Source organism: Salmo salar, chromosome ssa20 (assembly GCF_905237065.1).
Source record: "Salmo salar chromosome ssa20, Ssal_v3.1, whole genome shotgun sequence".
Lineage (NCBI taxonomy): Eukaryota > Metazoa > Chordata > Actinopteri > Salmoniformes > Salmonidae > Salmo > Salmo salar.
The window spans coordinates 95,412,836-95,436,008 of record NC_059461.1 but is presented as its reverse complement, the minus strand read 5'-3'; the positions used below and the strand labels follow the sequence as shown (position 1 = coordinate 95,436,008).

Here is a 23,173-nt window from a genome sequence, read left to right as displayed (position 1 = left end):
AAAACCTGAGAAATGTAAATTATGTTCTCTCTGCTTGGTAGAATAACTATGAAAATCAGAATTCACTTCAATTGCATCTTGACGTCTGACATGAAACTCAAAACATCATCACAACATAATTTCCATGAGATGATGAAGCTTAGCCTGTTGCTATTTCTCATGTGAAGGCTGACCTTCGTAGTGGTTAGCCTGTTGTTATTTCTCATGTGAAGGCTGACCTTCGTAGTGGTTAGCCTGTTGTTATTTCTCATGTGAAGGCTGACCTTAGTAGTGGTTAGCCTGTTGCTATTTCTCATGTGAAGGCTGACCTTCGTAGTGGTTAGCCTGTTGTTATTTCTCATGTGAAGGCTGACCTTCGTAGTGGTTAGCCTGTTGTTATTTCTCATGTGAAGGCTGACCTTCGTAGTGGTTAGCCTGTTGTTATTTCTCATGTGAAGGCTGACCTTCGTAGTGGTTAGCCTGTTGCTATTTCTCATGTGAAGGCTGACCTTCGTAGTGGTTAGCCTGTTGTTATTTCTCATGTGAAGGCTGACCTTCGTAGTGGTTAGCCTGTTGCTATTTCTCATGTGAAGGCTGACCTTCGTAGTGGTTAGCCTGTTGTTATTTCTCATGTGAAGGCTGACCTTCGTAGTGGTTAGCCTGTTGCTATTTCTCATGTGAAGGCTGACCTTCGTAGTGGTTAGCCTGTTGTTATTTCTCATGTGAAGGCTGACCTTCGTAGTGGTTAGCCTGTTGTTATTTCTCATGTGAAGGCTGACCTTCGTAGTGGTTAGCCTGTTGTTATTTCTCATGTGAAGGCTGACCTTCGTAGTGGTTAGCCTGTTGTTATTTCTCATGTGAAGGCTGACCTTCGTAGTGGTTAGCCTGTTGTTATTTCTCATGTGAAGGCTGACCTTCGTAGTGGTTAGCCTGTTGTTATTTCTCATGTGAAGGCTGACCTTCGTAGTGGTTAGCCTGTTGCTATTTCTCATGTGAAGGCTGACCTTCGTAGTGGTTAGCCTGTTGTTATTTCTCATGTGAAGGCTGACCTTCGTAGTGGTTAGCCTGTTGTTATTTCTCATGTGAAGGCTGACCTTCGTAGTGGTTAGCCTGTTGCTATTTCTCATGTGAAGGCTGACCTTAGTAACGATTGTTTACAATCCGCCTGTTAACAGATGATCACGTCGTGGTGGAAAAACCTGCTTCACTTGGATGACAGAGTGCCGCTGAATTGTAGACTAGGCATGCATCCCAAATGGCACACTCTTTACTAAATAGTGCACTACTTTTAACCAGAGGCCTATGGAAGAGCGTGCGATTTGGGACGCAGGATACACAGATTGGTGATTGCAGAATCGTAATGTGATTGGTCACTTGAGTAGAGGAGCCATGTCTTGTGTCCTTAATCATAGCTTTGTGTAGATACTATTAATCTACATATTGATCAGAATTTGTTTCCTTTAAATCCAAGCCCTCAAAGGGGCAACTAACAGTGATACAGTATTTATAGTGTCAGGATGTAGATGCAGTGTTTGTGTTTTCCGTTAGGCCTGTGTATTGTATAGGAGTCTAACCATGCTGCTACTGGTACTGGTCCTTCTAAGGAATGGAACAACATTCATAGATCATAGGTGGACCCTAACTGTAGGAACCCTATTCTCTGTATAGGAACCCTATTCTCTGTATAGGAACCCTATTCCCTGTATAGGAACCCTATTTTCTGTATAGGAACCCTATTCTCTGTATAGGAACCCTATTTTCTGTATAGGAACCCTATTCTCTGTATAGGAAGCCTATTCCATTTATAGGAACCCTATTCTCTGTATAGGAACCTTATTATATGTGTATAGGAAGCCTATTCTCTGTATAGGAACCCTATTCTCTGTATAGGAACCCTATTCTCTCTATAGGAACCCTATTCCCTGTATAGGAACCCTATTCTCTGTATAGGAACCCTATTCCATTTATAGGAACCCTATTCTCTGTATAGGAACCCTATTCTCTGTATAGGAACCCTATTCCATTTATAGGAACCCTATTCTCTCTATAGGAACCCTATTCTCTCTATAGGAACCCTATTCTCTCTATAGGAACCCTATTCCCTCTATTGGAACCCTATTCTCTGTATAGGAACCCTATTCTCTGTATAGGAACCCTATTCCCTGTATAGGAACCCTATTATATGTGTATAAGAACCCTATTATCTGTATAGGAACCATACTCCTTGTATAGGAACACTATTCCATTTATAGGAACCCTATTCTCTGTGTATAGGGTGTAATTTGGGACACATCCAAAGAAACAGAGAGCCAATGGAATGGTGTCTACTCTAAGCATCGATTAATGTGTTGAATTGATCTCTGACCTGAGTCAACAGATCTTGTATAGACTAACGAGGGGTGTGTCCTTAGACAGTAACCAGGGGTGTGTCCTTAGACAGTAACCAGGGGTGTGTCCTTAGACAGTAACCAGGGGTGTGCCCTTAGACAGTAACCAGGGGTGTGTCCTTCGAAAGTAACCAGGGGTGTGTCCTTAGACAGTAACCAGGGGTGTGTCCTTAGACAGTAACCAGGGGTGTGTCCTTAGAAAGTAACCAGGGGTGTGTCCTTAGACAGTAACCAGGGGTGTGTCCTTAGACAGTAACCAGGGGTGTGTCCTTAGAAAGTAACCAGGGGTGTGTCCTTAGACAGTAACCAGGGGTGTGTCCTTAGAAAGTAACCAGGGGTGTGTCCTTAGACAGTAACCAGGGGTGTGTCCTTAGACAGTAACCAGGGGTGTGTCCTTAGACAGTAACCAGGGGTGTGTCCTTAGAAAGTAACCAGGGGTGTGTCCTTAGAAAGTAACCAGGGGTGTGTCCTTACACAGTAACCAGGGGTGTGTCCTTAGACAGTAACCAGGGGTGTGTCCTTTTTAACTGTGTAGATTAGCATTGTAAATAACTATAACTGTGTAGAATAGCATTGTAAATAACTATAACTGTGTAGATTAGCATTGTAAATAACTATAACTGTGTAGAATAGCATTGTAAATAACTATAACTGTGTAGAATAGCATTGTATATAACTATAACTGTGTAGATTAGCATTGTAAATAACTATAACTGTGTAGAATAGCATTGTAAATAACTATAACTGTGTAGAATAGCATTGTAAATAACTATAACTGTGTAGAATAGCATTGTAAATAACTATAACTGTGTAGAATAGCATTGTAAATAACTATAACTGTGTAGATTAGCATTGTAAATAACTATAACTGTGTAGAATAGCATTGTAAATAACTATAACTGTGTAGATTAGCATTGTAAATAACTATAACTGTGTAGAATAGCATTGTAAATAACTATAACTGTGTAGAATAGCATTGTATATACCTATAACTGTGTAGAAAAGCATTGTAAATAACTATAACTGTGTAGATCAGCATTGTAAATAACTATAACTGTGTAGAATAGCATTGTAAATAACTATAACTGTGTAGATTAGCATTGTAAATAACTATAACTGTGTAGAATAGCATTGTAAATAACTATAACTGTGTAGAATAGCATTGTAAATAACTATAACTGTGTAGAATAGCATTGTAAATAACTATAACTGTGTAGAATAGCATTGTAAATAACTATAACTGTGTAGATTAGCATTGTAAATAACTATAACTGTGTAGAATAGCATTGTAAATAACTATAACTGTGTAGAATAGCATTGTAAATAACTATAACTGTGTAGAATAGCATTGTAAATAACTATAACTGTGTAGAATAGCATTGTATATACCTATAACTGTGTAGAAAAGCATTGTAAATAACTATAACTGTGTAGATCAGCATTGTAAATAACTATAACTGTGTAGAATAGCATTGTAAATAACTATAACTGTGTAGATTAGCATTGTAAATAACTATAACTGTGTAGAATAGCATTGTAAATAACTATAACTGTGTAGAATAGCATTGTAAATAACTATAACTGTGTAGAATAGCATTGTATATAACTATAACTGTGTAGAAAAGCAAATATTAATGCTGTTAATATTATTGTTGTGTTCTGGTGCAGATCTGGGGTCCTTCAGCGGGAGGACGAGAGGAGGCGTGTCTGTAAGGGAAGGACAAGGAGTGGTGCTCATGTGTACCCCTCCACCTCATTCTCCAGGTAAGACCTTAACCCCTAACCCATAGCCCCTGACCCTAACCTCTAACCCCTAACCCTCCTCATGTGTACCCCTCCACCTCATTCTCCAGGTAAGATCCTGGCCCCTGACCCCTCACCCCTGGCCCCTAACCCCTGGCCCCTAACCCTTCTCATGTGTACCCCTCCACCTCATTCTCCAGGTAAGACCTTAACCCCTAACCCCTAACCCATAGCCCCTGACCCTAACCTCTAACCCCTAACCCTCCTCATGTGTACCCCTCCACCTCATTCTCCAGGTAAGATCCTGGCCCAAGGCCCCTAACCCCTTGGCCACCTAACCCCTGGCCCTGACCCCTAATCCCTAACCCCTGGCCCCTGACCCCTAACCCCTGACCCCTAACACCTGGCCCCTGACCCCTAACCCCTGGCCCCTGACCCCTAACCCCTGGCCCCTGACCCCTAACTCCTGGCCCCTAACCCCTGGCTCCTAACCCCTGGCCCCTGTTCCCTGACCCCTAACACCTGGCCCCTGACCCCTAACACCTGGCCCCTGACCCCGGGCCCCTAACACCTGGCCCCTGACCCCTAACCCCTGGCCCCTAACCGCTAACCCCTAACCCTCCTCATGTGTTCTCCTCTACCTCATTCTCCAGGTAAGACCTTAACCCCTAACCCCTGGCCCCTGGCCCCTGACCCCTAACCCCTGGCCCCTAACCTCTAACCCCTAACCCTCCTCATGTGTTCCCCTCCACCTCATTCTCCAGGTAAGACCTTAACCCCTATCCCCTGGCCCCTAACCCTCCTCATGTGTTCCCCTCCACCTCATTCTCCAGGTAAGACCTTAACCCCTAACCCCTGGCCCCTAACCCTCCTCATGTGTTCCCCTCCACCTCATTCTCCAGGTAATATTTCCCAATCTCATCATATCTAGCACACCTATAGGAGTTTAGTATTGTATTGCTCTGTGCTTTCTCTTACTGAACCGTTACTGAGACTGTAGAAACATGAGATGCACCTTAACTTCTATGAGCTAGGTGGGACGCTTGTCAACAGCCAGTGGAATCGCGTGGCGCGAAATACAAATACCTCAAAAATGCTATAACTTCAATTTCTCAAACATATGACTATTTTACACCATTTTAAAGACAAGACTCTCGTTAATCTAACCACATTGTCCGATTTCAAAAAGGCCTTACAGCGAAAGCAAAACATTAGATTATGTCAGGAGAGTACCCTGCCAAAAATAATCACACAGCCATTTTCAAAGCAAGCATATATGTCACAAAAACCAAAACCACAGCTAAATGCAGCACTAACCTTTGATGATCTTCATCAGATGACACTCCTAGGACATTATGTTATACAATACATGCATGTTTTGTTCAATCAAGTTCATATTTATATCAAAAACCAGCTTTTTACATTAGCATGTGATGTTCAGAACTAGCATACCCCCCGCAAACCTCCGGTGAATTTACAAAATTACTCATGATTAACGTTCACAAAATACATAACAATTATTTTAAGAATTATAGATACGGAACTCCTTTATGCAATCGCGGTGTCAGATTTTAAAATAGCTTTTCGGCGAAAGCACATTTTGCAATATTCTGAGTAGATAGCCCGGCCATCACGGCTAGCTAATTTGAAACCCACCAAGTTTGGGGCTCACCAAACTCAGAAGTACTATTAGAAAAATTGGATTACCTTTGCTGTTCTTCGTCAGAATGCACTCCCAGGACTTCTACTTCAACAACAAATGTTGTTTTGGTTCCAAATAATCCATAGTTATATTCAAATACCGCCGTTTTGTTCGTGCGTTCAAGTCACTATCCGAAGGGTGATGCGCGAGCGCATTTCGTGACAAAGAAATTCAAAATATTCCATTACCGTACTTCGAAGCATGTCAAACGCTGTTTAAAATCAACTTTTATGCTATTTTTCTCGTAAAATAGCGATAATATTCCAACCGGGCGACGTTGTATTCATTCAAAGGCTGAAAGAAAAAAAATGTAGAATTCTCATGAATGCGCATCTCCAGTGTCACTGTTCCCAGCCTGACCTCACAAATTCTCCTGCTGTTCTTCGCCCAGAGACTGCAGACACCCCATTCCACTTTCTGGCGCCTTCGGGGAGACAATGGAAGCCTTAGAAAATGTCACGTTACAGCAGAGATGCTGTATTTTCGATAGAAATGCAACAGAAGGACAACAAATTGTCAGACAGGGCGCTTCCTGTATGGAATCTTCTCAGGTTTTGGCCTGCCATATGAGTTCTGTTATACTCACAGACACATTCAAACAGTTTTAGAAACTTTAGAGTGTTTTCTATCCAAATCTACTAATTATATGCATATTCTCGTTTCTGGGCAAGAGTAGTACCCAGTTTAAATCGGGTACGTTTTTATCCGGCCGTGCAAATACTGCCCCCTTGCCCCAATTAATAAACCTTTAAGGTCTGAGGGCCCGGGGATGGGTTCTACTAAGCTATACGGAATTGGGCCCAGGGATGGGTTCTACTAAGCTATATGGAATTGGGCCTGGGGATGGGTTCTACTAAGCTATATGGAATTGGGCCCGGCGATGGGTTCTACTAAGCTATATGGAATTGTTTTATGATGGTCATAGTAAGCATCATTTAGCTATTTGATTTGGAATTCTAGGACCCCTGTAGGTATAAATATATACATATATACATATACACATATACACATATATACATATATACATATACACATATATACATATACACATATATACATATATACATATATATAAACATACTAAAATGATGATGAAACATTGCATTTGGCATACTGCTATTAGCCAATAGAAACACATTGAATAACAGATTACTGCTATTAGCCAATAGAAACACATTGAATAACAGATGGTCCTTACTGCTATTAGTCCATAGAAACACATTGAATAACAGATGGTCCTTACTGCTATTAGTCCATAGAAACACATTGAATAACAGATTCATACATGGAAAAACAGATACACTGACTGTACAAAACATTAAGAACACCTGCTGAATCCAGGTTATGATCCCTTATTGATTGATGTCACTTGTTAAATCCACTTCGATCAGTGTAGATGAAGGGGAGGAGACATGTTAAAGAAGGATTTTTAAGCCTTGAGACAATTGAGACATGGATTGTGTATGTGTTCCATTCAGAGGGTGAATGGGAAAGACAAAATATTGAAGTGCCTTTGAACGGGGTATGGTAGTAGGTGCCAGGTGCACCGGTTTGTGTCAAGAACTGCAACGCTGCCGGGATTTTCACGATCAACAGTTTCCTGTATGTATCAAGAATGGTCCACCACCCAAAGGACATCCAGCCAACTGGACACAACTGTGGGAAGCATTGGAGTGAACATGGGCCAGCATCCCTGGAGAACACTTTCCACACCTTGTAGAGTCCACGTCCTGACGAATTGATGCTGTTCTGAAGGCAGAAGTGGTGTGAGGGGGGTTGAAACTCAAAATTAGGAAGATGTTCTTAATGTTTTGTCCACTCAGTGTATACTTCCATAAATGTTTTTTATCTGGTACCGGGTTACCGTCAGAGTCTTCCGCGGCTTGTGGGAGTCTCAAACGCCGTTGGGAAGCTACGGACAGAAGTTGACACGTCAGTAATACCGACTTTTAAATTCACCTTAAACTTTAAATAACTTCAATCTTAAATATCTAGCTTAAACATTTAAAATTCACCTTAAACTTTAAATAACTTCAATCTTAAATATCTAGCTTAAACATTTAAAATTCACCTTAAACTTTAAATAACTTAAATCTTAAATATCTAGCTTAAACATTTTAAATTCACCTTAAACTTTAAATAACTTAAATCTTAAATATCTAGCTTAAACATTTTAAATTCACCTTAAACTTTAAATAACTTAAATCTTAAATATCTAGCTTAAACATTTTAAATTCACCTTAAACTTTAAATAACTTAAATCTTAAATATCTAGCTTAAACATTTTAAATTCACCTTAAACTTTAAATAACTTCAATCTTAAATATCTAGCTTAAACATTTTAAATTCACCTTAAACTTTAAATAACTTAAATCTTAAATATCCAGCTTAAACATTTTAAATTCACCTTAAACTTTAAATAACTTAAATCTTAAATATCTAGCTTAAACATTTTAAATTCACCTTAAACTTTAAATAACTTAAATATTAAATATCCAGCTTAAACATTTTAAATTCACCTTAAACTTTAAATAACTTAAATCTTAAATATCTAGCTTAAACATTTTAAATTCACCTTAAACTTTAAATAACTTAAATCTTAAATATCCAGCTTAAACATTTTAAATTCACCTTAAACTTTAAATAACTTCAATCTTAAATATCCAGCTTAAACAGATGGGTTTTGTTTGGGGATTGTTTTGTTATGCTGAAACGCTATACCCATTGATTTATGAATAATGGAGTTCAACCGTTGTACCCAATCTGAACTCAAAATATCTGCTTTTTTTTTACTCCAATGTTTATAAACAATGTAATTGTAAACAAACACAATATAGCCTCATAATGTGGTTAAAACTATACATTTTGATATCATGGATGGTCAGTCCTTGCATCCATAACTCTGTCTATTCATTTGAGAGTGGTTACATTTCTCCAGGCCCGTCTCTCAGCTGTTTCCTGTTTCTCCAGGCCCGTCTCTCAGCTGTTTCCTGTTTCTCCAGGCCCGTCTCTCAGCTGTTTCCTGTTTCTCCAGGCCCGTCTCTCAGCTGTTTCCTGTTTCTCCAGGCCCGTCTCTCAGCTGTTTCCTGTTTCTCCAGGCCCGTCTCTCAGCTGTTTCCTGTTTCTCCAGGCCCGTCTCTCAGCTGTTTCCTGTTTCTCCAGGCCCGTCTCTCAGCTGTTTACTGTTTCTCCAGGCCCGTCTCTCAGCTGTTTCCTGTTTCTCCAGGCCCGTCTCTCAGCTGTTTCCTGTTTCTCCAGGCCCGTCTCTCAGCTGTTTCCTGTTTCTCCAGGCCCGTCTCTCAGCTGTTTCCTGTTTCTCCAGGCCCGTCTCTCAGCTGTTTCCTGTTTCTCCAGGCCCGTCTCTCAGCTGTTTCCTGTTTCTCCAGGCCCGTCTCTCAGCTGTTTCCTGTTACTCCGGGCCCGTCTCTCAGCTGTTTCCTGTTACTCCGGGCCCGTCTCTCAGCTGTTTCCTGTTACTCCGGGCCCGTCTCTCAGCTGTTTCCTGTTTCTCCGGGCCCGTCTCTCAGCTGTTTCCTGTTACTCCGGGCCCGTCTCTCAGCTGTTTCCTGTTACTCCGGGCCCGTCTCTCAGCTGTTTCCTGTTTCTCCAGGCCCGTCTCTCAGCTGTTTCCTGTTTCTCCAGGCCCGTCTCTCAGCTGTTTCCTGTTACTCCGGGCCCGTCTCTCAGCTGTTTCCTGTTTCTCCAGGCCCGTCTCTCAGCTGTTTCCTGTTACTCCGGGCCCGTCTCTCAGCTGTTTCCTGTTACTCCGGGCCCGTCTCTCAGCTGTTTCCTGTTACTCCGGGCCCGTCTCTCAGCTGTTTCCTGTTTCTCCAGGCCCGTCTCTCAGCTGTTTCCTGTTTCTCCAGGCCCGTCTCTCAGCTGTTTCCTGTTTCTCCGGGCCCGTCTCTCAGCTGTTTCCTGTTTCTCCAGGCCCGTCTCTCAGCTGTTTCCTGTTTCTCCAGGCCCGTCTCTCAGCTGTTTCCTGTTTCTCCAGGCCCGTCTCTCAGCTGTTTCCTGTTACTCCGGGCCCGTCTCTCAGCTGTTTCCTGTTTCTCCGGGCCCGTCTCTCAGCTGTTTCCTGTTTCTCCGGGCCCGTCTCTCAGCTGTTTCCTGTTACTCCGGGCCCGTCTCTCAGCTGTTAACTGTTACTCCGGGCCCGTCTCTCAGCTGTTTCCTGTTTCTCCAGGCCCGTCTCTCAGCTGTTTCCTGTTTCTCCGGGCCTGTCTCTCAGCTGTTTCCTGTTTCTCCGGGCCCGTCTCTCAGCTGTTTCCTGTTTCTCCGGGCCCGTCTCTCAGCTGTTTCCCATAACAGTTTTATTTTTTCAACTACAGATTGCCACTTTAAAAACCACGGAGCTATCGTTCTTCAATTTGATAAACTCATGGTTTACATACATTGGATTTAGTTGCTGGGGTCCTAAAATGCCCATACATCTCTGGTCAAAAGTAGTGCACTATATAGGGAATAGCATGCTATTTGGGACCAAACTAGTGTTTAGTTCACTTTATATACACTTGGCAAGATGAGGATAAACAACAGGAGGGTGATTTCTGCTGAGTTCAGCCCTCTGCAGCACAGACCAAACCCTCTGCAGCACAGACCAAACCCTCTGCAGCACAGACCAAACCCTCTGCAGCACAGACCAAACCCTCTGCAGCACAGACCAAACCCTCTGCAGCACAGACCAAACCCTCTGCAGCACAGACCAAACCCTCTGCAGCACAGACCAAACAACAGCAGGGTGATTTCTGCTGAGCTCAGCCCTCTGCAGTGAAGACCAAAGTGCCTTCCAAATTTCACACTATTCTCTATAAACTGTACACGTTTTGACCAGAGGTGGGCCATCCTAAAAGTACTGCACTATATATTTTTTATTTATTTTATCTTTATTTAACTCAGTAAGTCAGTTAACCTCCCTGGGCAAGGCGGGACGCTTGCGTGGCGCGAAATACAAATACCTCATAAATGCTATAACTTCAATTTCTCAAACATATGACTATTTTATACCATTTTAAAGATAAGACTCTCGTTAACTTCTCTAGGGCCGGCGGGACGAAATCGTCCCACCTACGTAACAGCCAGTGGAATCCTGTGGCGCGTTATTCAAATACCTTAGAAATGCTATTACTTCAATTTCTCAAACATATGACTATTTTACACCATTTTAAAGACAAGACTCTCGTTAATCTAACCACACTGTCCAATTTCAAAAAGGCTTTACAACGAAAGCAAAACATTAGATTATGTCAGCAGAGTACCCAGCCAGAAATAATCAGACACCCATTTTTCAAGCTAGCATATAATGTCACAAAAACCCAGAAGACAGCACTAACCTTTGATGATCTTCATCAGATGACACACCTAGGACATTATGTTATACAATACATGCATGTTTTGTTCAATCAAGTTCATATTTATATCAAAAACCAGCTTTTTACATTAGCATGTGATGTTCAGAACTCACGATTAACGTTCACAAAATACATAACAATTATTTTAAGAATTATAGATACAGAACTCCTTTATGCAATCGCGGTGTCAGATTTTAAAATAGCTTTTCGGCGAAAGCATATTTAGCAATATTCTGAGTACATAGCCCGGCCATCACGGCTAGCTAATTAGACACCCACCAAGTTTGGCCCTCACCAAACTCAGATTTACTATAAGAAAAACGGGTTTACCTTTGCTGTTCTTCGTCAGAATGCACTCCCAGGACTGCTACTTCAACAACAAATGTTGTTTTGGTTCCAAATAATCCATAGTTATATCCAAATACCACCGTTTTGTTCATGCGTTCAGGTAACTATCCGAAGGGTGACGTGCGAGCGCATTTCGTGACAAAAAAAATCAAAATATTCCATTACTGTACTTCGGAGCATATCAAACGCTTTTTAAAACACATTTTTATGCTATTTTTCTCATAAAATAGCGATAATATTCCAACCGGGTGACATTGTATTCATTCAAAGGCTGAAAGAAAAACATGGCGACTTCTCGTGACCGCGCATCTCCAGTGTCACTGTTCCCAGGCAGGCCAGTAACAAACAGAGCTGCTGTACTTAGCCCAGAGACTGCAGACACCCCATTACACTTTCTGGCACCTTCTGAGAGCCAATGGAAGCCTTAGAAAATGTCACGTTACAGCAGAGATGCTGTATTTTCGATAGAGATGCCACAGAAGGAGAACAAATTGTCAGACAGGGCACTTCCTGTATGGAATCTTCTCAGGTTTTGGCCTGCCATATGAGTTCTGTTATACTCACAGACACCATTCAAACAGTTTTAGAAACTTTAGAGTGTTTTCTATCCAAATCTACTAATTATATGCATATTCTCGTTTCTGGGCAAGAGTAGTAACCAGTTTAAATCGGGTACGTTTTTTATCCGGCCGTGCAAATACTGCCCCCTAGCCCCAACAGGTTAACCTATCTATCATTCATCATGTTAACCTAGCTATCATTCATCATGTTAAGCTATCTATCAATCATCATGTTAGCCTAGCTATCATTCATCATGTTAGCCTAGCTATCATTCATCATGTTAACCTAGCTATCGTTCATCATGTTAGCCTAGCTATCATTCATCATGTTAGCCTAGCTATCATTCATCATGTTAACCTAGCTATCATTCATCATGTTAGCCTAGCTATCATTCATCATGTTAGCCTAGCTATCATTCATCATGTTAGCCTAGCTATCATTCATCATGTTAGCCTAGCTATCATTCATCATGTTAGCCTGCTTTAACCTAGCTATCATTCATCATGTTAGCCTAGCTATCATTCATCATGTTAGCCTAGCTATCATTCATCATGTTAGCCTAGCTATCATTCATCATGTTAGCCTAGCTATCATTCATCATGTTAACCTAGCTATCATTCATCATGTTAGCCTAGCTATCATTCATCATGTTAGCCTAGCTATCATTCATCATGTTAGCCTAGCTATCATTCTCCAACTGTGATTACTTCACAGCCGACGCTCAATTTGACGCAAGAGCTCAAATTGACCGGGTAATTTACCGGGTCATTAGAAATGTAAATCCATAATTTTTTCACGCAGACACAGCAGCGTGGGAGGTGACAGCGTTTATTGACGTATTTCACATCTCACTGCAGTTGTCCTCTAATGTACGCTCTGCTTTGAGATGATCTGATCTCCTTGGTCATGAATCATCTAGGTTTTTGTATACATCACAAAAGTCACCCTATTCCCTATAAAGTCACACTACTTTTGCCCAGAGCCTTATGGGTGCTGGTCAAAAGTAGTGCACTAAATATGAAATAGGGTGACATTTGGGATATACACTTTCTGTTTGGCTCAGCTCTCTTCCAGAATCCTACTGTTCCACGGCTGGAGTGGCCCCTCGGGATGGCCTGCCAAGAGCCTGTCAGCCTCAGATACCTCTCCTCTTCCCTTTCTCTCCTCTCCTCTCCTCTCCTCTCCTCTCCTCTCCTCTCCTCTCCTCTCCTCTCCTCTCCTCTCCTCTCCTCTCCTCTCCTCTCCTCTCCTCTCCTCTCCACTCTTGTCCTCTCCTGTCCTCTTCTCTTCTCTTCTCCTGCCTCCATGCCTCCATGCCAGATTGCATTTCATGGTGGGACCGGGGAGAGGGTAGAAATCAGCCACAGATGTTCACTGACAGAAACATTTTTAAGATTGAAAACAGTTCACAACACAGTATTCCCCTGATGAATAAGTCCCTGTCTAGTCCTATAGAGCTAAAGACTTCTCCTTGATGGCTCCGACTGTTCCGCTTGTGCAATAGGTTTTCCATTTGCTCTGTTGCTTTCTGTCGCACTACGTCTAATAGCCATGGCATATTCATTTCTGACTCAGTGTTTGTGTATATATTTTTACATGAGTTTTTCCCCGCAGCGCTAGCGATCTGATCAGTCGGATTGATGTTAAATGAACATCACACCTTGGCCTGCCAGGTTGGGAAATAAGATCAGTAGTGATTGACATGGGTTAGGGTTAGGGTGGGGTTAGGGTGGTGGGTTAGGGTGGGGTTAGGGTGGGGTTAGGGTTAGGGTGGGGTTAGGGTTAGAGTGGGGTTAGGGTGGGGTTAGGGTGGGGTTAGGGTTAGGGTGGGGTTAGGGTTAGGGTGGGGTTAGGGTTAGGGTTAGGGTGGGGTTAGGGTGGGGTGTGGGGTTAGGGTTAGGGTTAGGGTGGGGTTAGGGTGGGGTTAGGGTGGGGTTGGGGTTAGGGTGGGGTTAGGGTTAGGGTTAGGGTGGGGTTAGGGTGGGGTTGGGGTTAGGGTTAGGGTGGGGTTAGGGTGGGGTTAGGGTGGGGTTAGGGTTAGGGTGGGGTTAAGGTGGGGTTAGAGTGGGGTGGGGTTAGGGTGGGGTGGGGTTAGGGTTAGAGTGGGGTTAGGGTGGGGTTAGGGTGGGGTTAGGGTTAGAGTGGGGTTAGGGTGGGGTGGGGTTAGGGTAAGGGTGGGGTTAGGGTTAGGGTGGGGTTAGGGTTAGGGTGGGGTTAGGGTGGGGTTAGGGTGGGATGGGGTTAGGGTTAGGGTGGGGTTAGGTTAGGGTGGGGTTAGGGTTAGGGTGGGGTTAGGTTAGGGTGGGGTTAGGGTTAGGGTTAGGTTAGGGTTAGGGTGGGGTTAGGGTGGGGTTAGGGTTAGGGTGGGGTTAGGTTTTGAGACAATGGTGGAGGGGTGGGGTTAGGGTTAGGTTAGGGTGGGGTTAGGGTTAGGGTTAGGTTAGGGTGGGGTTAGGGTTAGGTTAGGGTGGGGTTAGGGTTAGGGTTAGGTTAGGGTGGGGTTAGGGTTAGGGTGGGGTTAGGGTGGGATGGGGTTAGGGTTAGGGTGGGGTTAGGGTTAGGGTGGGGTTAGGTTAGGGTGGGGTTAGGGTTAGGTTAGGGTTAGGGTGGGGTTAGGGTGGGGTTAGGGTTAGGGTGGGGTTAGGTTTTGAGACAATGGTGGAGGGGTGGGGTTAGGGTTAGGGTTAGGTTAGGGTGGGGTTAGGGTTAGGGTTAGGGTGGGGTTAGGGTTAGGGTTAGGTTAGGGTGGGGTTAGGGTTAGGGTTAGGGTTAGGGTTAGGGTGGGGTTAGGGTTAGGGTGGGGTTAGGTTAGGGTGGGGTTAGGGTTAGGGTTAGGGTGGGGTTAGGGTTAGGTTAGGGTTAGGGTGGGGTTAGGGTTAGGGTTAGGTTGGGGTTAGGGTTAGGGTGGGGTTAGGGTTAGGGTTAGGTTAGGGTGGGGTTAGGGTTAGGGTGGGGTTAGGGTTAGGGTGGGGTTAGGGTGGGGTTAGGGTTAGGGTGGGGTTAGGTTAGGGTGGGGTTAGGGTTAGGGTTAGGTTAGGGTTAGGGTGGGGTTAGGGTTAGGTTTAGGGTGGGGTTAGGGTTAGGGTGGGGTTAGGGTGGGGTTAGGGTGGGGTTAGGTTAAGGTGGGGTTAGGGTTAGGTGTGGGGTTAGGGTTAGGTTAGGGTGGGGTTAGGGTTAGGTTAGGGTGGGGTTAGGGTTAGGTTGGGGTTAGGATTAGGGTTAGGGTTAGGTTAGGGTTAGGGTGGGGTTAGGGTTAGGGTTAGGGTTAGGTTGGGGTTAGGGTTAGGTTGGGGTTAGGGTGGGGTTAGTGTGGGGTTAGGGTGGGATTAGGGTTAGGGTTAGGTTAGGGTTAGGGTGGGGTTAGGGTTAGGGTGGGGTTAGGGTGGGGTTAGGGTTAGGATTAGGTTGGGGTTAGGGTGGGGTTAGGGTGGGATTAGGCTTAGGGTTAGGTTAGGGTTAGGGTGGGGTTAGGGTTAGGGTGGGGTTAGGGTTAGGGTTAGGTTGGGGTTAGGGTGGGGTTAGGGTGGGGTTAGGGTTAGGGTTGGGTTAGGGTTAGGTTAGGGTTAGCCTAATGGGTTAGGGTTAGGTTAGGTTAGGGTTAGCCTAATGGGTTAGGGTTAGGTTAGGGTTAGCCTAATGGGTTAGGGTTAGGGTTAGGTTAGGGTTAGGGTAATAACCCGGGTGTCCTGGAAGGATATTGACCTCATCCCGTCAGTAGAGGATGCCTGGTTATTTTTTTTTAAATGCCTTCCTCACCATCTTAAATAAGCATGCCCCATTCAAGAAATTTAGAACCAGGAACAGATATAGCCCTTGGTTCTCCCCAGACCTGACAGCCCTTAACCAACACAAAAACATCCTGTGGCGTTCTGCATTAGCATCGAACAGCCCCCCGTGATATGCAACTTTTCAGGGAAGTTAGAAACCAATATACACAGGCAGTTAGAAAAGCCAAGGCTAGCTTTTTCAAGCAGAAATGTGCTTCCTGCAACACAAACTCAAAAAAGTTCTGGGACACTGTAAAGTCCTTGGAGAATAAGAACACCTCCTCCCAGCTGCCCACTGCACTGACGATAGGAAACTCTGTCACCTCCGATAAATCCACTATAATTGAGAATTTCAATAAGCATTTTTCTACGGCTGGCCATGCTTTCCACCTAGCTACCCCTACCCCGGTCAACATCACTGCACCCCTCACTGCACCCCCCACAGCTACTCGCCCAAGCCTTCCCCATTTCTCCTTCTCCCAAATCCAGTCAGCTGATGTTCTGAAAGAGCTGCAAAATCTGGACCCATACAAATCAGCCGGGCTAGACAATCTGGACCCTCTCTTTCGAAAAATATCTGCCAAAATTGTTGCAACCCTTTATTACTAGCCTGTTCAACCTCTCTTTCGTGTCGTCTGAGATTCCAAAAGATTGGAAAGCAGCTGCTGTCATCCCCCTCTTCAAAGGAGGGGACACTCTTGACCCAAACTGCTACAGACCTATATCTATCCTACCCTGCCTTTTTAAGGTCTTCGAAAGCCAAGTCAACAAACAGATTACAGACCATTTCGAATCCCACCGTACCTTCTCCGCTATGCAATCTGGTTTCAGAGCTGGTCATGGGTGCACCTCAGCCACGCTCAAGGTCCTAAACGACATCATAACCGCCATCGATAAGAGACATTACTGTGCAGCTGTATTCATCGACCTGGCCAAGGCTTTCAACTCTGTCAATCACCACATTCTCATCGGCAGACTCAACAGCCTTGGTTTCTCAAATGATTGCCTCGCCTGGTTCACCAACTACTTCTCTGATAGAGTTCAGTGTGTCAAATCGGACGGCCTGTTGTCCGGACCTCTGGCAGTCTCTATGGGGCTGCCACAGGGTTCAATTCTTGGGCCGACTCTCTTCTCTGGATACATCAATGATGTCGCTCTTGCTGCTGGTGAGTCTCTGATCCACCTCTACGCAGACGACACCATTCTGTATACTTCTGGCCCTTCTTTGGACCCTGTGCTAATTAACCTCCAGACGAGCTTCAATGCCATACAACTCTCCTTCCGTGGCCTCCAACTGCTCTTAAATACAAGTAAAACTAAGTGCATGCTCTTCAACCAATCGCTGCCCGCACCTGCCCGCCTGTCCAGCATCACTACTCTGGACGGTTCTGACTTAGAATATGTGGACAACTACAAATACCTGGGTGTCTGGTTAGACTGTAAGCTCTCCTTCCAGACTCACATCAAATATCTCCAATCCAAAGTTAAATCTAGAATATTTCACAACAAAGCATCCTTCACTCATGCTGCCAAACATACCCTCGTAAAACTGACCATCCTACCGATCCTCGACTTCGGCGATGTCATTTACAAAATAGCCTCCAACACCCTACTCAATAAACTGGATGCAGTCTATCACAGTACCATCCGATTTGTCACCAAAGCCCCATATACTACCCACCACTGCGACCTGTACACTCTCGTTGGCTGGCCCTCGCTTCATACTCGTCGCCAAACCCACTGGCTCCAGGTCATCTACAAGACCCTGCTAGGTAAAGTCCCCCCTTATCTCAGCTCGCTGGTCACCATAGCAGCACCCACCTGTAGCACGCGCTCCAGCAGGTATATCTCTCTGGTCACCCCCAAAGCCAATTCCTCCTTTGGCCGTCTCTCCTTCCAGTTCTCTGCTGCCAGTGACTGGAATGAACTACAAAAATCTCTGAAACTGGAAACACTTATCTCCCTCACTAGCTTTAAGCACCAGCTGTCAGAGCAGCTCATAGATCACTGCACCTGTACATAGCCCATCTATAATTAGCCCAAACAACAACCTCTTCCCCTACTGTATTTATTTATTTTGCTCCTTTGCACCCCATTATTTCTATTTCTACTTTGCACTTTCTTCCACTGCAAATCTACCATTCCAGTGTTTTACTTGCTATATTGTATTTACTTTGCCACCATGACCTTTATCTTACCTCATTTGCTCACATTGTATATAGACTTATTTTTCTTCTGTATTATTGCCTGTATGTTTGTTTTACTCCATGTGTAACTCTGTGTTGTTGTATGTGTCGAACTGCTTTGCTTTATCTTGGCCAGGTCGCAATTGTAAATGAGAACTTGTTCTCAACTAGCCTACCTGGTTAAATAAAGGACTTGTTCTCAACTAGCCTACCTGGTTAAATAAAGGTGAAAAAAATAAAAAAAATAAAAAAATGTTTACTCTTTCAGAACAGGATTGTGTTCTAAATGGAACCCCATTCCCTTGGTAGTGCACTACTTTAGACCAGGGCCCATAGGATAGTGCACTACTTTTGACCAGGGTCCATAGCAGTAGTGCCCTACTTTTGACCTGGGCCCTTTGGGTAGTGCCCTAGTTTTGACCAGGGCCCATAGGGGTAGTGCCCTACTTTTGACCAGGGCCCATAGGGTAGTGCCCTACATTTGACCAGGGCCCATAGGCAATATATAGGGAATAATGTTATATTTGGGACACAGTACAGCATTATAGAAATGGAGCAGGATTGTGGGAAGGGCAAAAAGGATTGAGTGCCTCGTGTTACAGAAACTGCAGCAGGAGTGTTTTGATTGAGTGTTACAGAGGTTGTAGAAAGAGTGTTTTGATTGACAGAGACTGTAGAAAGGGTGTTTTGATTGAGTGTTACAGAGGTTGTAGAAAGAGTTTTTTGATTTTCTGTTACAGAGGTTGTAGAAAGAGTGTTTTGATTGAGTGTTACAGAGGCTGTAGAAAGAGTGTTTTGATTGAGTGTTACAAAGGTTGTAGAAAGAGTGTTTTGATTGAGTGTTACAGAGACTGCAGCAAGAGTGTTTTGATTGAGTGTTACAGAGGTTGTAGAAAGAGTGTTTTGATTGAATGTTACAGAGACTGCAGCAAGAGTGTTTTGATTGAGTGAATTCATATTTACCATTTAATGTGAAGGTGACTACAGAACAATGAGATTTCATGTCAAACAGTGACCTTGCAGGTTTGATCCTGTTTATACAATATATCCTTGTGAAGGTTGTAGATCAACGTGGACATGAATAGCATCCATGTCATATTTGAGAGCTTGTTTAAAGCGGCAACGTGTGAATAATGCACCCATTTTTAGACTTTAAATTTAAGGAGATATCGCCATTGATTGTTGAAGAATATAACTTACTGTACGCCTCATGAACTTAGATAAACTCTCGTACCCCATCAGAACCTAAAATATAAGGTTGTTTTGCTCCATTGTTTGTAACCAATATAATTGTAAACAAACAGAGTGTATAGACTCAAAACATGGTTAAATGTATAATTGTTTACTTATTCCGTACGTAGATGGTAAGTCGGTATCCGTAGCTGTCTACGAATTTTAAAGAGGTTACATTTATTCAGCCCCATCGCCCATCCCTCATGTATCTAAACAGTAGTGGGGAGATTGCTTTGTTGTTTGAACCGCAGGTTGCCCCATTTAACGAGTAATACTATTTAGAGGTGTTATGAAAGTGAGGATAAATTAATAACGCGTTAATACAGAGAACATTGTTTTATATTTCCTTATTTGGATTGTGTTGTAGGAGGATTCAATTTGGACGCAGTGGGATGTGAAACCGGTTTACGATTTTAAATAATTTGGCTCCATATCAAGGACCTGTTCTAGTTTCTAGTTTCTGATCAAGAGGAATATACTTCTGTGAAGTTATTAACAACTGGGTGATTTCTGAGTGCGTTAGTTGCAGCAGTTTCTTCCAGTTGTGTCAATCAGTCCGGTGCTTCTTCCTGAATATAAATGTATTCCCAAGTTTCAAGTGAATTGAGTGATTTCTCTTCTGTTTTTTGTACTCCACGCACTCCGTAAAGAAATATCAGTGGCTTTGAGGTTTAAGCCTAAACACACTTTTATGTAATCTGCAGTTATTTGTTGTGTCTATAAGATAAAACTGGTCTTTGCCTTGGAGGAGTCAGAAACTTCATCAACAACAGCAGTTATTAGTAAAGCATTTAAAGAGTCACATTGTCGTGTCCCAAAACGGCACCTTTATGAAGGGAATAGGATGCCATTTGGAACACTGGCCTGTTGTTGGGTTTTGTACACACACACACACACACACACACACACACACACACACACACACACACACACACGCACACACGCACACACGCACGCACGACACGCACGCACGCATGACACACACACACGCACGCACGCACGACACGCACGCATGACACACACACACACACACACGACACACGCACGCCCGCACGCACGCACGACACACACACACACACACACACACGACACACACACACACACACACACGCACACGCACGCACACACACACACACGACACACACACACACACACACGCACACGCACGCACACACACACGACGCACACGCACGCACACACACGACACACACACACACACACACACACACACACACACACACGCACGCACGACACACACACACACGCACGACACACACACACACACACACACGCACGACACACACACACACACACATAACATCATAATGTCAGCCTCTCTCTCTGTCCTGATAAGACATCAATTTGTTAAATGTACACAATTTAGTTAATTGGCAAAAGCAAAAAATATAAAATAATCCCAGCCAGTGTGGAATCTTGTTACTTTATGGTGGTTTGGATTTGTAAGAAAATGTAATTGATATATATTTAATTGATATATATTTAATTGATATATATTTATATATCTAGTTTATTTATATATAGTAAATTTATATATAATTAATTTATATGCACATCTGTGCTGCAGAGTCTGCCAGCCAGAAAAAGTGATGAGGTATATCTCATTCTGTTTATCATCAATAAAATACAAGACAAGCAACTAGTGATGTTAACATCCAGATAACTTTTCAGTGTTGATTAAAATATAGATGTTAACATCCAGATAACTTTTCAGTGTTGATTAAAATATAGATGTTAACATCCAGATAACTTTTCAGTGTTGATTAAAATATAGATGTTAACATCCAGATAACTTTTCAGTGTTGATTAAAATATAGATGTTAACATCCAGATAACTTTTCAGTGTTGATTAGTGCACTACATAGGGAATAGGGTGCTATTTGATATGCATCCCGAACGTCTGTATCCTCTGTTGATATGAGCAGTTAAAGAATGTATTTCCCAAACGCCAAATCCACACTTTTTTTTTTCACATTAGTTTTTTTTTCTTCATCAGAAATGTGTGCTTACGGGTACCTTCATGTGTGCGTAAAATATTTCTGTCCTCAGATGTGTTGTTCGTCGATATATCCATGTTTTTAGCTGGAATGGATTGTTCGTATTCTATATATTTGACTGTGATGTGTGGTTGTCTCACATGGCTATCTACAGCAGCATAGCAGACTACAGTAATGTGGTGTCCTCTCAGGTAGACTACAGTAATGTGGTGTCCTCTCAGGTAGACTACAGTAATGTGGTGTCCTCTCTCAGGTAGACTACAGTAATGTGGTGTCCTCTCTCAGGTAGACTACAGTAATGTGGTGTCCTCTCTCAGGTAGACTACAGTAATGTGGTGTCCTCTCAGGTAGACTACAGTAATGTGGTGTCCTCTCTCAGGTAGACTACAGTAATGTGGTGTCCTCTCAGGTAGACTACAGTAATGTGGTGTCCTCTCTCAGGTAGACTACAGTAATGTGGTGTCCTCTCAGGTAGACTACAGTAATGTGGTGTCCTCTCAGGTAGACTACAGTAATGTGGTGTCCTCTCTCAGGTAGACTACAGTAATGTGGTGTCCTCTCTCAGGTAGACTACAGTAATGTGGTGTCTCTCTCAGGTAGACTACAGTAATGTGGTGTCCTCTCAGGTAGACTACAGTAATGTGGTGTCCTCTCTCAGGTAGACTACAGTAATGTGGTGTCCTCTCAGGTAGACTACAGTAATGTGGTGTCCTCTCAGGTAGACTACAGTAATGTGGTGTCCTCTCTCAGGTAGACTACAGTAATGTGGTGTCCTCTCAGGTAGACTACAGTAATGTGGTGTCCTCTCTCAGGTAGACTACAGTAATGTGGTGTCCTCTCAGGTAGACTACAGTAATGTGGTGTCCTCTCAGGTAGACTACAGTAATGTGGTGTCCTCTCAGGTAGACTACAGTAATGTGGTGTCCTCTCAGGTAGACTACAGTAATGTGGTGTCCTCTCTCAGGTAGACTACAGTAATGTGGTGTCCTCTCTCAGGTAGACTACAGTAATGTGGTGTCCTCTCAGGTAGACTACAGTAATGTGGTGTCCTCTCAGGTAGACTACAGTAATGTGGTGTCCTCTCAGGTAGACTACAGTAATGTGGTGTCCTCTCAGGTAGACTACAGTAATGTGGTGTCCTCTCAGGTAGACTACAGTAATGTGGTGTCCTCTCAGGTAGACTACAGTAATGTGGTGTCCTCTCTCAGGTAGACTACAGTAATGTGGTGTCCTCTCAGGTAGACTACAGTAATGTGGTGTCCTCTCAGGTAGACTACAGTAATGTGGTGTCCTCTCTCAGGTAGACTACAGTAATGTGGTGTCCTCTCAGGTAGACTACAGTAATGTGGTGTCCTCTCAGGTAGACTACAGTAATGTGGTGTCCTCTCTCAGGTAGACTACAGTAATGTGGTGTCCTCTCAGGTAGACTACAGTAATGTGGTGTCCTCTCTCAGGTAGACTACAGTAATGTGGTGTCCTCTCAGGTAGACTACAGTAATGTGGTGTCCTCTCAGGTAGACTACAGTAATGTGGTGTCCTCTCAGGTAGACTACAGTAATGTGGTGTCCTCTCTCAGGTAGACTACAGTAATGTGGTGTCCTCTCAGGTAGACTACAGTAATGTGGTGTCCTCTCAGGTAGACTACAGTAATGTGGTGTCCTCTCAGGTAGACTACAGTAATGTGGTGTCCTCTCAGGTAGACTACAGTAATGTGGTGTCCTCTCTCAGGTAGACTACAGTAATGTGGTGTCCTCTCTCAGGTAGACTACAGTAATGTGGTGTCCTCTCAGGTAGACTACAGTAATGTGGTGTCCTCTCAGGTAGACTACAGTAATGTGGTGTCCTCTCAGGTAGACTACAGTAATGTGGTGTCCTCTCTCAGGTAGACTACAGTAATGTGG

At 43.6% G+C, this 23,173-nt stretch overlaps 1 protein-coding gene across 2 annotated transcripts in view; it reads left to right on the top strand.

Moving 5' to 3' along the window:
- cntn5 (contactin 5) overlaps window positions 1-23,173 on the top strand; it is a 488,559-nt gene that overhangs the window by 234,665 nt on the left and 230,721 nt on the right. For both annotated transcript variants that reach the window (XM_045704177.1, XM_045704176.1), the window contains exon 6: window positions 4,035-4,130. In XM_045704177.1, the coding sequence (XP_045560133.1) occupies window positions 4,035-4,130 (96 nt within the window). The remainder of the gene's footprint in view (window positions 1-4,034; window positions 4,131-23,173) is intronic.